Source organism: Suricata suricatta, chromosome 3 (genome assembly GCF_006229205.1).
Source record: "Suricata suricatta isolate VVHF042 chromosome 3, meerkat_22Aug2017_6uvM2_HiC, whole genome shotgun sequence".
Taxonomy (NCBI): Eukaryota; Metazoa; Chordata; class Mammalia; order Carnivora; family Herpestidae; genus Suricata; species Suricata suricatta.
In genome coordinates this window covers 112,528,133-112,542,614 of record NC_043702.1, presented here as the reverse complement: position 1 = coordinate 112,542,614, position 14,482 = coordinate 112,528,133, and the positions used below count along the sequence as shown (strand labels likewise).

The 14,482-nt window shown below is 44.7% G+C and overlaps 1 protein-coding gene across 5 annotated transcripts in view; it reads right to left on the bottom strand.

Moving 5' to 3' along the window:
• Positions 1–2,364: 2,364 nt before the first annotated feature.
• The window catches only part of C3H1orf100 (chromosome 3 C1orf100 homolog), a 29,766-nt gene continuing 17,648 nt past the window's right edge, over positions 2,365–14,482 (bottom strand). For all 5 annotated transcript variants that reach the window (XM_029933039.1, XM_029933040.1, XM_029933041.1 and 2 more), the window contains 2 exons: positions 11,243–11,415; positions 2,365–2,554 (listed from right to left, as the gene is read on the bottom strand). In XM_029933039.1, coding sequence (XP_029788899.1) covers positions 2,463–2,554; positions 11,243–11,415 — 265 coding nt within the window. In that variant the 3' untranslated portion in view covers positions 2,365–2,462. The remainder of the gene's footprint in view (positions 2,555–11,242; positions 11,416–14,482) is intronic.

The following is a 14,482-nucleotide window of genomic DNA, read 5'->3' as shown; positions in this document are numbered from 1 at the left end:
AACATCACTCATCATCAGGGAAACACAAATCAAAACCACACTGAGGTACCACCTCACACCAGTCAGAGTGGCTAAAATGAACAAATCAAGACACTATAGATGCTGGCGAGGATGTGGAGAGATGGGAACCCTCCTACACTGCTGGTGGGAATGTAAACTGGTGCAGCCGCTCTGGAAAACAGTGTGGAGGTTCCTCAAAAAACTATCCATAGATCTCCCTTATGACCCAAAAATTGCATTGCTGGGGATTTACCCAAGAGAGACAGAATGCTGATGCATAGGGGCACATGTACCCCAATGTTCATAGCAGCAATGTCAACAATAGCCAAAACATGGAAAGAGCCTAAATGTCCATCACCTGATGAATGAATCAAGAAGATGTGGTATATATACACAATGGAATACTACATGGCAATGAGAACGAATGACATATGGCCATTTGTAGGAAAGTGGATGGACCTTGAGGGTGTCATGCTAAGCGAAGTAAGCCAGGCAGAGAAGGACAGAAACCGTATGTTTGCACTCATAGGTCTAACAGGAAAACAGGAGAAACCTAATGGAGAACCAGGGGGAGTGGAGGAGGGAGAGAGAGTTGGGGAGAGGGAGGGATGCAAAACTTGAGAGACTATTGAATGCTGAAAATGAACTGAGAGTTGAAGGGGAAGTGGGAGGAGGGAAAAGAGGTGGTGGTGATGGTGGAAGGCACTTATGGGGAAGAGCACTGGGTGTTGTATGGAAAACAATTTGTCAATAACATATTATGGAAAAAAAATCTTGAAATCCTACAAAGCGTCTTTGATCACAATGGCATGATGCTAGAAATCAGTAACAGAAAGAAAACTGGAAAATTCACACTGGATATTTAAGAACACATGCTCAACCCAGTGGGTCAGAGGGGAAATCACAGAGGAAATGAGGAAACACAAAGAGGAGCGAGAATGTGCAGCAAACACTGGCAGAGCTCTGCAGGAAATTGGTAACAGTGAAATGTCTCACATCAACACCCTAACTTTCCACCTTAAGGATCTAAAAAAAAAGCAAACTCAACTCAAAACCAGTAAAAGGAAGGAAAGAAGAGTAGAGGGAAAGGGGGTAATGGTCATGGAGGGGGGCACTTGTAGGGAATAGCACTGGGTGTTCTACGGAAACCAACTTGACAAACTATAGGAAAAAAAGAAAGCTAAAATCCTTGTTGAACCAAAAAAAAGTAGAGTGAAGAGAAACAAAATAGAGACTAAAAAATACAGAAAAGTCAGTGAAACCAAAAGTTGGTTACTTTCATTTTGTGTGGTTTCATGCACTGGGCCACAGCCGAGACCCTTGCATCTGAGCAGCTTCCTGGTCCTCAGCTCTGTGGAAATGTTTACTTGATGATTGTTGATCAGGCGGTGGGCCCCCTGGTTTATTAGTCTGTGTCTCTTTAGTCTTTTGCCTTTCAGTTCCATATACAGTTTTTCAGATTTCCTTCCAATCTTGTCAAATGTTAAATTTTTCACAATCACTCTTTTAATTTCCAAGAGCTTTGGAAAGATTGCTTTTTCATGTGTGTGGATGTTATTATTTTGACGCATCCCTTGTCAGCTGCTAATGTTACTTTGTTAGCTTGTTATCGGTTCCTTGGTGTTTCCTCTGGGATCATTTCTTCTCTTTATGTTGGTCTTCGTCTTTCACATTTCCTCATTTTTCCAACGCTCTGGCTCTTTACATCTACAACTAAGGCCGTGGAAAACTACCTAAAATTGTTTGTGTTCTGGGGGGACGTCTGTTCACTTTGGGGCGTTGAGTAGGGAACGACGTGTATGCTGGGCCTGGGGTATGAGGAATGCTAGGGGCCGGGTGTAGGATTCTTTGGGATCATTCATTTCTTTAGGAAAGACCCTCTAGCTTTTTGCGTGGGGAACTGATGCCCAGTTGTTAAGATAAGGTTATTAATTCTCTATATACAGACTTTCAATTAATCCCCACCCCCCCCCTTTTTTTTTTTACCATTCCTGTAACTCACTATAGCCCTATGCCATATCTGGGTTTCTACATCCAGAGCACTTTAGTGTCTGGATGCTAGCAGTCCACCTTTCTGGCTACTTTCCAGATTCTTTTTTTTTTTTTTTTCTATTAGTGCAATTATTGAACTGGTTATATTCTTAACTGGCCCCCTGTGTAAACTTTGGCTTAAATGTCAGATGGTTCACCAGTACCAGCACCAAGACCGGTGGTAGAACTGAGGTGAGAACAGATGATAAATTCTCTTAAACTTGACTCTTGATTCCCTGCCGTGGACTGATCACCTCAATCTGGAAACTCTTGGCGGCATGTAAATGTTTCAGGATTGTAGCCATCCGGATACTTACACACTTCAGTCGAAAGTAATCCTGTTATCATTATTTTAATCTAAAAGAACCTAAGAATTCCAAATGCTGTTTTGTTCGAATGCCATGGTTGTTTTAAATTTAAAAGGTTTCCTTTCAAAGCTGCCTCTCTTCACAACCATCGAGCTCTGGCAGACAATTGAGTGGTCCAGGGTTCGATGAAACTGTGGCTAATTTCTTGTTCCAATCTGGAATTTAAAACAAATCAGTGATTTATTTTAAGACCGTTCACTCATAAATTTAAAAATAGTGTCAACAACAATTTAAAAAAAATTTTTTAATGTTTATTCGTTTTTGAGAGAGAGAGAGAGAGAGCAGGGGAGGGGCAGAGAGCGAGGGAGACACAGAATCTGAAACAGGTTCCAGGTTCTGAGTTGTCAGCATAGAGCCCAATGTGGGGCGTGAACCCACCAATCATGAGATCATGGCCTGAGCTGAAGTCAGATGCTCAACCAACTGAGCCACCCAGGCGCCCCAAAAAGTGTCAACCACAGTTGTAAGCGATAACAAAATAATTTAGAGGATTGAAGAGAAAGGAATATATTTAAAAGATTTGGGGAGAAAAGGACTTAGTCAAAAGGTTATTTTCTGCATTTCATTCTGAGATCTAGAGGCCTCTCATTGAATTATGCCCACATGTAAATAAAATTAAATCAGTCATATACATTTGCATTTTGACATCCTAATTTTAGACCCCCCCAAACCTTTAAGCCCTACACTGTAAACGGGCCACTCTGTATATTCGTATCAAACTTCCATTGGTACCATCCCTCGATTCACACGCACTGGGGTTTCCTTTGTAACCTTGTCTGCAATCACTAACAGTTCTGCTTGTCTGGACCTGAGGGTGCATGGAGGGTTTGGGGTTAAATGCATCAATCACAGCATCCACCTAGATGAACCAAAGAGCAGGGTGTTACAGCCATAGTGTCACAGCACTGCCATATGACGGGTAGTGCGCACCGTTTCGCTTACAGTAATGTCCACAGTAGTCCTCAGAGGCCCACTGAAGGCGTCACCCTCTCAAATAGATTATGAACTTGCCCAAGTATATGGGCTAGTGAGGGGACTTGGCCCAGGAATATCTGGCTCCCAAGTCCCTGATCTCTTCACTGCTCCATTGCACCTTCCAGCATACTCTGACAGCACTGAAAGATACCAACCTTTCTTGGTATTACGAATGGGTAACATTTCATTGAACCGAGGAGTAGGACTGGAAATGCCATCCCTGTAGGATTCTTTAAATGTAATTCATAGTGTGTACCTGTCTGTACTAAGTAACCATTCGACCTCCCAAGGCTCGTGGGGTTAAAATAGCAGCGCTGACCTTCTTGAGGGTTAAAATGTATGTAAGCAGTTTAGAAGCATGGAGAATCCCACCAGCCATGGAGCTGAATGACATGCTCGTTTAACTGGGTCACTTTGACAATAAATGTTCCAGGAACACACAACACGCCTTCAGGGATCCCTTCTGCCATTGCATGGAGGGAGTCTGCGTGCCCACGGTCAGCAGGTGCTCTCAAGCCCGAAATATGCTGTGCAGATTTGGGGGTGGGGAGTACTGTGGAAATGACATGTGAAATGATTTTGGGGACTTCCTTACTCTTTGATAAAGTGAGACTCTTGTTCATATGTGTTTGTGGGGTGACTTCTTCCAAAGTCATCATTGAAAAATGAAACAAGTGAGAACTACACAGAAAATTTAACCAACTTACTGAATCTCATTTATTCCAACTACAAGAATAATTTCGTATCATTTAATATTATCACTTTGAATAGTTTAAAGAGATTTCCAAGGATAACTTTGAGTATGCATAATAACTTCTTGACGTACTAGTTTTGGAACTTAATCTCAGGATAAAATACAATTCCATTGCATTAGGGTTTCTTTTTCACTTACGATCATTTATTATGGCACGTGCTTATTTGTTGATCCATAAGATAACAGCTAACTTTCTTTTGAAGGTTCACTAATGTTACATACAAGCACAATGCTAAATTCCTTGTATGGATATCCCTGTTCTGTTAGGCAGATTCTATTGTTGTCCTTTTTACAGATGAGAAATCTGAAGGTCAGAGAGTCTAACGGTCACACCGCTGTGAAGGGCAGATATTTTCTTTTTGAAGAATGAGTTCTTTTAATTATTTGGCGCCAGGGTGAGCAATACATGACTGTCTCAGACCGTCTCAGACTCCCAGGCTGAAGTTCTCTGAGGATGGAGTCTGTACATCATACACCATGTCTTGCACGGTCCATGCTTAATCAATGTTTCCTAAATAAATGAACGAGCCCCTATGTGCTGAGAAAGAATTTGTTACTGAGGAAGAGAAGAACTTTAATTTTTAAATTTATCTGAAACAGTTATTTATTTTTGAGACAGAGAGACACAGAGCATGAGTGGGGAAAGGGTAGAGAGGGAGACAGAATCTGAAGCAGGCTTCAGGCTCTGAGCTAGCTAGCTGTCAGCACAGAGCCCGACGCGGGGCTCGAACTCACGAACCAGGAGATCATGACCTGAGCCAAAGTCGGACACTCAACCAACTGAGCTCCCATGGCATCCCCAGGAGGAGGGACTTCTTGAACTGTGATCTATCATGATCTATATTTAATTTGTTTTTCAACAATTCCCAAAGAAATAAGAACTGAACAGTGATGCAAATCAGTGCTAATCTAGACCTATGCCCAGCCCTTAAAATCTGATCACAAAGACTGGTCAAATGGTTAAGATAAAAACAACACAACAACAAAAACCCACATCTTGATAAACCACTTAATATCGGTCTTACTCTCCGAGAAGCCCTTCCTCCAAAGACTCCTTCCAGGAGTCAGTCTCTTGATTCTGCGCCTGCTGTGTTCTTGCTCAGTGCTCAGATCTGGGACCTCTCCCCCTTAGGTCTCTTGCAGACCCGCCTGTCGCCTGCCCTGGTTGTTGTTTACAAAATAATCTCCACCTAAGCGTCTCACCAGTCCATCCAATTGTCTTCATCACCTGCCTAAACCACTGGTTCCTAAACTTGGCAGCATGGTGGACTAATGGGGGGCAGAGTTTAAATCGCTGATGCCTGGGACCATCCCACTCCCACACCAGGAGATCCTGATGTAATTGGTATGGATATATTCTGGGCATCTGGCTTGCCAAAAGTGAGGTCACTGAGGGAAGAACCTTTAGTCTAACTACTGGTGGGAGCGAGGGTGGTGGGAGGGGGGCAGGAGGGGGCGGTCCTAACTCAGCATATTCAATCTCTGCCCCACTTGACTCCCCACTCAGTCCCCCTTTCCTTCTCCAGAGAGCAATCTTTAATAAATACACTTAAAAAATTTTTTTTCATGTCTTTTATTTTATTTTGAGAAAGAGACAGAGAACAAGCAGGAAAGGAGCAGAAAGACAGGGAGATACAGAAGCAGAAGCAGGCTCCAGGCTCTGAGCTGTCAGCACAGAGCCCGATATGGGGCTCTAACTCATGAACTGTGAGATCATGACCTGAGCCGAGGTCGGATGCTTAACCGAGCCTCCAGGCGCCCCTCAAAATGCACATTTAATCATGGCATCACCATCCTCCTTAAAACTTTTTGGTGGTTCCCCATTAATCTCAGGCCAGAGGTGCCAGAGCTGAAAATGTCCTGTAAACTTTCCCCTTGTTCCTATCTTTACATCTCTCTAGCTACATCCTGCTCCACCCTTCCTGATTTCGGTGCTTTAGCACCTTATTTATTTATATTAGTTTCTCAAACATGTCATGTTCCTACCACAGGGCCTTTGCACACTCTGTGCTCGCTGTGAAGCTCTTCCCCTGCTCCTTGCTCAGTGAACTTTTAGCTCATCATTTCCTCAGGGAACCCTTTTCTGACCCATTTAGCGTTCCTATAGCACCACATAAATCCTGCTTTATCGTATTTATAGCAGCTGAGATGTTATGCTTCTTTCAATTCTCGTCCCCCATTGAAGCTTCCTGCATGTAGAAACTTTGTGTCTGTTTTCACCTGAGGTGGTATTGCCAACACCTTGTGCCCTGCCTGGCATACAAGTCTCCTCTCAAATCATTTACTGAAAAAATACAGATGACTGAATGAAAACGCTCTCGACAGCAAGTCATCAAGTCTGGCTGATGTCACCTCCAAAACATCTCTGGAATCCATTCATTCTTTTTCATCTTCCTCGCTGGTCCAAGGCACCATCATCTCTGTTCTTAACTAGGCAATAGCTTCCTTACTGGTCGGCACTCCAAACAGGGTCTTAACAGCAGCCAGAGTGATCCTTTAAAAATACAAATGATTGGTCCCTCCTCCTCTCGAATCCTTTCAGGTCCTCCCTCTATTTTGAGACTGGAATCCAGGCACCTTACCACATGCACCCTTGCCGACCATACACTAGCTCCACTGGATTCTTTTCTGTGCCTCAAACAAGCCTGGGCCTTTCCTGCTTTCAGGCTTTTGGACTTGCTGTTTGTCCTTTTCTCCCAAAATGCTCTTTATGTGATTCATTCCTGTGTTCCAGAGCTCAGCTCAAATCACATGGAGGTTTTCCCTGACTGTGCTATACTTCTCACCCTGCCTATTTCCCTGGAAGCAGCGCTATGGTCTATGGTGTTTAAAAAATGTACTTGGTCGTGCACTATCTGCCCCTGAGAGTGTCACACGGGAGCAGGTGTCCTTCTACCCTCTCTATCCTGGTCACTGTACCCCCAGCAGACGGCACAGCAGCTGGTTCACAAAGGCTACGTTTGGCTGCCAGTTTCCACGATGACCCCAGTGATTCTCACCCCTGGGACCCGTGCCTTATGTAATCTCCTAGCACACGGCCTTGGTAGGATCCTTGAGAAGTGACGGTGTGTGGCTTCTGCCCCTGGGTCCTAAAAGGCACTGCAATCTTCCCCTTCAAGTCAGGGTGCCCAGTCTAGGTGGGGAAGCTAAGTGCAATGCCTTCAGGACACTTGGCACTCGTGGGAGGGGACCCACTTGGAAAGGTGAGGCCGTCACCAGCCTGCATGTGAGTGACAAGCATGTAAATGGGCCACCTCGGAGGTGGACTGTCCAGCCCCAGTCAAGCCTTCAGATGATGTGGTGCTCCCTGGCATCTGACTGATTCCTTGAGGGCCCTGAGCCAGAACTGCCCAGCTTAATGGTGAAAATCAGGACCCTTTATCTTAGAAGCCACGAGGCTTTCGAATGAGACATTCTTTCCTGATAGGTAACTAATATGCACTTGATCAGTGGCTCAGTGAATGGAGCAGTGACTAGTTTGGCATACATTATCTCTTAAATTGGTCAGGCCTCAAACGTCACTGGGCAGGGGACTGTCCAACCCTGTTCCTTTTCTGCTGCACTTCCCAGCACCTTTTTTCCAGTTGCCTACAGGTCCCAGCTTGACACCTCTTAGGCCAAAACTCCTTATTTCCATCCGCCACGCCAGCAACCCTGCGGTGGAAGTTGACGGCTGTGCAACGGCTTTAATTTCTCGTGAGTTCTCCCCTGATGCTGTCCTTCCTTGCTCCAAGTGCTACGCCACCTGCTTCTTCCCACTTCCCGCAAAGCCTCCTCGGTTCAATTCAGGAGCAAGGGTTGGGAGCCCGACCTGTGTGGAGGGCCTGGATCGACGACCCCCAGCTGCTCCAGTAAGTTCTTAAAGTCTGTAAGGTTGGATGTTCTCTTCTGCTATGTGGAGCAAAATAGTAATAGCTACTTCCTGGGGGGGCTAGGACTCACTGCAGCCACGAGTACACACGCGTGCGTGCGTGCGTGTGTGTGTGTGTGTCACTTAGCACAGTTCTGGGCACATGACAGACACTTTAAATCATAAACTACTACTTCAGAGAAGCGAGGTTCAGAGAAGTTGAGTGTCTTACCCAATGCCTTCGAGCTTGAGTGTGCGAGCCCGCAGCCCCCCAAGGCCTGAGTCCTGCCCATCTTGGATCCTCTCTCACTAAGTCCACCTGCCTGGCCCAGGGGGCCAGCATCCTGGATGGAGTCCTGTCTGCTACCACCTTCCATGAGCCTCACCACCCCCCTCCATGTCCCGGCTGCGGTGTCCCTGCCCACGGCATGCCCCATTCCCTCTCTGCCTCGGACCTCATCCATCAGGGCCCAGCATGTTCTAGACCCCGCCTCTCAGCTCCCGCTCAGCGAGGTCCTTCTTAATCCTTCTCTGTGGCTTCATCTTCCAGATCAGACGGGGAGCTCCCCATGGCTGAGGTCAGAGCCTGGGCTTGGCGCTCACCTCCTCACGGGGCACCCAGAATGGTGCTAGGGACACAGGACATGCTAGATCTTGAACTGCGTTGCTAAGCAACCCCGCAGTTCTGTAGGGTGGGGAAGAATTAAGAATCCTCATCTTGGGGCACTTGGGTGGCTTAGTCGGTTGAGTATCCGACTTTGGCTCAGGTCATGATCTCACTATTCGTGAGTTCCAGCCCCATGTCAGGCTCTGTGCTGACAGCTCAGAGCCTGGGTCCTGTTTCAGATTCTGTGTCTCCCTCTCTCTCTGCCCGTCCCCTGCTCACACTCTGTGTGTGTGTGTTTCTCTCTCTCAAAATTAAATAAAAACATAAAAAAATTGTTTTAAAGAATCATCACTGAAAACAAGCCAGGGAGAAATTCTTTTGTGCCTTTCTGTCTAACCGGATTCCTTCACAGCAGAGGGTTTGCTGCTTTGGTAACTGCAGACCCGCCTGGACACCCCCCCGCCCCCCCCAGCAAAGGAAGTTCTCGCAAAAGGGCAAGCCACAGAGCCAGTCCCCCTCCTGACCCCCTCTCCTCTCCAGCTACTCAGCCCCTGGTGGCTTCTGTCCCCACCCCCAGGCCTCATCCTCAGCCCTCACCTGCACCCCCACCCCAGGTTCTGTTAATACAACCCTCCCGGGGCCTCCTGGGGGAGTCCAACTTCTACCGTCCCACACTCCTTCCTGGCACCTCCTTTCCTAGGGCTTATCTAGCCCCCAGCCTCCCTTTCTCTTCATTTCCCACCCCTCTCAGTCTCCATTCGTCTCTCATCTCCCAGACCCCAGCTTTGTGCCCCTGGGAACCTCCTACGCCAGATGCCTCCTGTCCACGTGTGGCCCATTGGCCTCATCTGCTGGCCCCTCCCCGCGGCTCCGCTGCCTGCAGGTGGATTGCCTGGTCCTGTGTGCCGCCCACCGTCCTGGCCGCCATTGCCCGCTGTTCCCCGGGAACCTGAGCCCTGCGCGCTCGTGCGGCCCAGCAACTCCTCTCAGGGAAGAACAGGAGAAAGGGAAGACCCTTCTCACCCCCAGGCCCTCCCCACACCATCCTCCTACTTGGTTTCTTATTCTGTCTTGAGCAAGGAGAAAGTGACTCACTTTAAAGAAAACTATTAAATAACATTAGTGCAGGTGATACCCGGCTGTGACAGAGGCCATGTGGGTTACGAGTCAAGCACAGAGCTTGGCCTCTACCTGAATTCTATGTCTCGAAGGGCCTGGGACTGAGTTCCGCCTCTCCTACCTCCTGCATGGTGATCTGGGGCTGGGTCATTAATGGTCTTGGAAAATGAGGGAATAATAGCACTTACCTAAGAGTGCTGTTATGAGGACAAGATACGTGCCTTCCACAGGCTAAGAGTCCCAGAAATAGTGGGGTGTAGTCACTTACATAGCCTGTCAATATAGCGACTCCTTCCACTCGCTAAAATTGAAGGCATCTGTGATGACAGGAACCCAAGTAATGTCTACACTGTGTCCCCGTGTGTACCCTCCATCACATCTGGGGGAGGGCTTCGCCCTTCATATCCACACATGTTGCAATGTAGAGGGAACTTAGAATTTTTGAAACATGCCTCCAAATGTCACATTGTCATAAAGCCATTTAAAATAGGAGAATAGGGGCACCTGGGTGGCTCAGTCGGTTAAGTGTTCGACTCCCAGCTTCAGCTCAGGTCATTATCTCACCGTTCGTGGGTTCAAGCTCTGCGTCTGTCAGCGCAAGAGCCTGGAGCTGCTTCGGATTCTGTGTCTCCCTCTCTCTCTGACCCTACCCTGCTCATGCTGTCTCTCTCTGTCTCTCAAAAATAAATTAAAAAACAAACAAAAAAAATAAATAAATAAAATGGGAGAATAAGGGGGCATCAAGGTAGTTCAGGTGGTTAAATGCCCAACTTCAGCTCAGGTCATGATCTCGTGGCTCATGGGTTCAAGCCCCAATTGGGCTCATGGCTGTCATTGTGGAGCCCGCAGATCCTCTGTCCACCCCCCTCATTGCCCCTCCCCGACTCATGCCCTTTTTTTCAAAAATAAAGAAAACACTTAACAAAGTAAAATGGGAGAATAAGAAAGAAAAAATGTCTTCAACAATATATTTAGGCACAATAAGGAATTTGTTAAGTGACAAGGGACTCAGTGTGTAGTCACCCTTGAGCCTGCTTCCCAGCAAGGAGATTTGTGCATTTCTTTTCTTTTCTTTTTTTATTAAATTAATTAATTTGAGGGAGAGAGTGCACACATATGCACACACACGTGCACACACATGCACACACACACACACATGCACACACGCACACACGTGGCAGAGGGGCAGAGAGGAGAGACAAAGTCCCAGAGAGGCTCTGTACCATCAGCACAGAGCCCTGAATTCACAAACCATGTGGTCATGACCTGAGTCAAAGTCAGACGACATTTCTGCATTTTTATCTTTGAATTCTATAGGGAGCTGGAAAATGAGGAGAGGCAGAAACAGCCCTTGGGCCAGCCTTTAAATTCTTCTTCCTGCACTTTGACACACACACACACACACACACACACACACACACACACAGTCCCCCAACTTGACTGGTCCCATACACATCCCTGAGGGCTGTAAGCCCACGGAAGTAGTTCATCCGAGGCAGGGTTGATCTCAGAGAATAAGAGCAGTTGACATGACTTACCAATCTTGTAAAATGGCAGAGAATAGTCCCTTTGGTAGGTGGTTTCTTTATACCATGGTTCAGCGGGCCTTGAATGTCTTCGTAAACAAATGTATCGAATGAGAGTTTGTTGGTCTAATTGAGGCTGATACTGGCTTTTGCTGTTGGGTGGGGTTGTCAGGTCTGTGAGAGGTCTAGATGAAAGTAGAAACAGCTTGCTGAGCACTCAGTAGAAGAAAAACAGTCAAGTGTTCTCACCAGCTGAGATCCATTTTCAGGAAGTGGCCCAGAGGCTAAAAGATACTATTGGCACCAAAACTCAGCACAGCAGAGTTTTCAGCAGGTGGCTTGAGGATCCTGGTCCGTTGTTCCCTGCGTTAGCATCCCTCCTCCTCCCCAGCCACAGAAGGTGACCTCCATCAAAACCTCCACTGGGTCGCTCAGGTGTGGGTACTTCTTGTACCCTGGTTACTTCCTGTAATGTACTTCCTGTGCTGTGGCTACTTCCTGTACTCCACATCTCCTCAATACCCTTTCCCATTGTAATTTTTTTTCCTATGGATGTTTGATTCCCTCTGGGAACCACCACTGTCTTCTGACCAGACTAACCACCGTGGTGCACACTGCTGTTGGATGAACCTGAGATCTGTCCATCCCTAACCTTCCAGACCCTCCACTCAGATAAGCCCCCTCTGAAGGTAAAAGTAAATAAGAATCAAAATGCAATGGTGAAATATCTTCATACATGTGTGAAAGTTTATACGCACTGGTCAACTTGTTTGAGAACACTTTGGTGATAAGTATTAGTATCTTTAAAATGGGCATATCGGGGCACCTGGGTGGCTCAGTCCATTAAGTGTCCCACTTCAGCTCAGGTCATGATCTCATGGATTGTGTGTTCAAGCCCCACATCGGGCTCTGTGCTGATAGCTTAAAACCTGGGGCCTGCTTCAGATTCTGTGTCTCATTCTCTCTCTGCCCCTCCCTCACTTGTGCTCTGTCTCTCTGTCTTTCAAAAATAAAAAATGTAAAAAAAAATTTTTTTAATAAAAAATAAAATAAAATGGGCATATGCTTTGTCACAGCAACTCCAGGAATGTCAATGAAGAGTTAGCTCTAAGAATGTTGGCCAAAGTATCTTATGATAATAAAAGAATGGAAACATCTTCATGTGGAAAAAAAACCAAGAGGGATGATTTAGAAAATGATACAGACATACACAGAAATACCATACCACCATTAAAAGCGATTCTGTAGAATGATAAATTTTGAGAGGGAGGAATTCCACAATAAATAATTAAGTTTAAACAAAGGTTTTAGTTGAATTGAACACTTTAAATGGATGAGTTGTGTGGTATGTGAATTATCTCAAGAAAACTGTTATATGAAACAAGGTTTCAGTCAACAAAATATTAGCAACTGAATTCAACAATACATTAAACAGATCATACACCATGACCAAGTAGGATTTACTCCCGGGCTACAAGGATGGTTCAACATCTGCAAATCAATCAACATAATATGCCACATTAACAGATTGAAGGAGGGACATCTGGGGGGCTCAGTCGGTTGGGCGTCCGACTTTGGCTTGGGTCTGATCTCACAGCTCATGGGTTTGAGCCCCACATCAGGCTCTGTGCTGACAATGCAGAGCCTGCTTTGGAACGTGTCTCCCCATCTCCCTCTGCACCTCCCCTGTTCAAAAATAAATGAAACATTAAAAAAATTGAAGGATAAAAATATACAATCATCTTAATAGATGTAGTTAAGAATTTGTCAAAATTCAACATCCATTCATGATAATGTGGGTATAAAGGGAACATACTTCAGTATAATAAAGGCCTTATATGACAAGCCCACAACTCATATATTCCAAGGTAGAAAGGTAGAAAGCTGTAAACTTTTTCTCTAAGATCAGGAGTAAGACAAGGATGCCCACTGTCACTACTTTTATTCAACATGTACTGTAAGTCCCATCCAGAGCAATTAGGCAAGGAAAAGAAATAAAAGGCATCAAACAGGAAAGTAAGCAGTAAAACTGACTTTATTTGCAGATAGTGTGATCAATATGTAGAAAACCATAAAGACGCCACCAAAAAAAAAATGTTAGAACTAATAAAGGAGTTCAGTGAAATTGCGGGATACAAAATCAATATACAAAGATGTATTGCATTTCTATATACTAATAATGAACAGTTGGACAGAGAAATTAAGACAACAATCTTATTTATGATTGTATCAAAACAATAAATAGGAATAAATTTAACCAAGGAGGTTAAAGGCCTGTATGTTGAAAACCAGAAGACACTGATAAAAGAAATGGAAGAAAACACAAATAAATGGGAAGATATTCTGTGTTCATGGATTGAAAGAATATTGTTAAAATGTCTATAGTGTCCAAATCCATCTACACATTTAATGAAATCCTTATCAAAATTCCCAAGGCAGGGGCCTGCTTGGGATTCTCTCTCTCTCCTTCTGCCTCTTTCTCTCTTTTTTAAAATAAATAAATAAATAAATAAATAATAAATAAATAAATAAATAAATAAAATAAAAATTGCAAAGGCATTTTTCCACAGAACTAGAACAAAGAATTCTAAAATCCTAAACATCCCATAAAAGAATCCAAATATCTAAAACAATCTTGAGAAAGAGAACGTGGGGACATCATGCTTTCTGATTTCAAATTATACTATAAAGCTATAGTAACCAAAGCAGTATGATATTGTCATAAAAAAGACACATATCTCAAAGAACAGTATAGTGAGCACAGAAATAAGCCCACATCTATGAAGTCAATTAGTTTATGGCCAAAAAAAAAAATTCCCAAAATATACAATGGAGGGGAGGATAGTCTCTTTAGTAAGTGGTGTTGGGCAAAATGCAACGTGCAAAAGATTAAACTATTTTATACACAAAAATCAACTCAAAATTGGTTTAAGATTTGAAGGTAAGACCTGAAACCATAAATCTCCTAGAAGAAAACAATAAAGAGTAAATTCCTTACAATCAATATTAGCAATAAGTTTTTGGATTTGATACCAAAAGGAAAGTGAACAGAAACAAAAATAAATGGGACTCCATCAAACTAAAAGCCTTTGCACAGCCAAGGAGAGCAACGAAATAAAGAGGCCACCTGTGGGGTAGGATAAATGTTTGCCAATCATATATCTGAAAAGGAGTTAATGTCCAAAATACGTAAATAGCTCTTACAACTCAATAGCAAACAATCTGATTAAAAAATGGGCAGAGAATCGGACT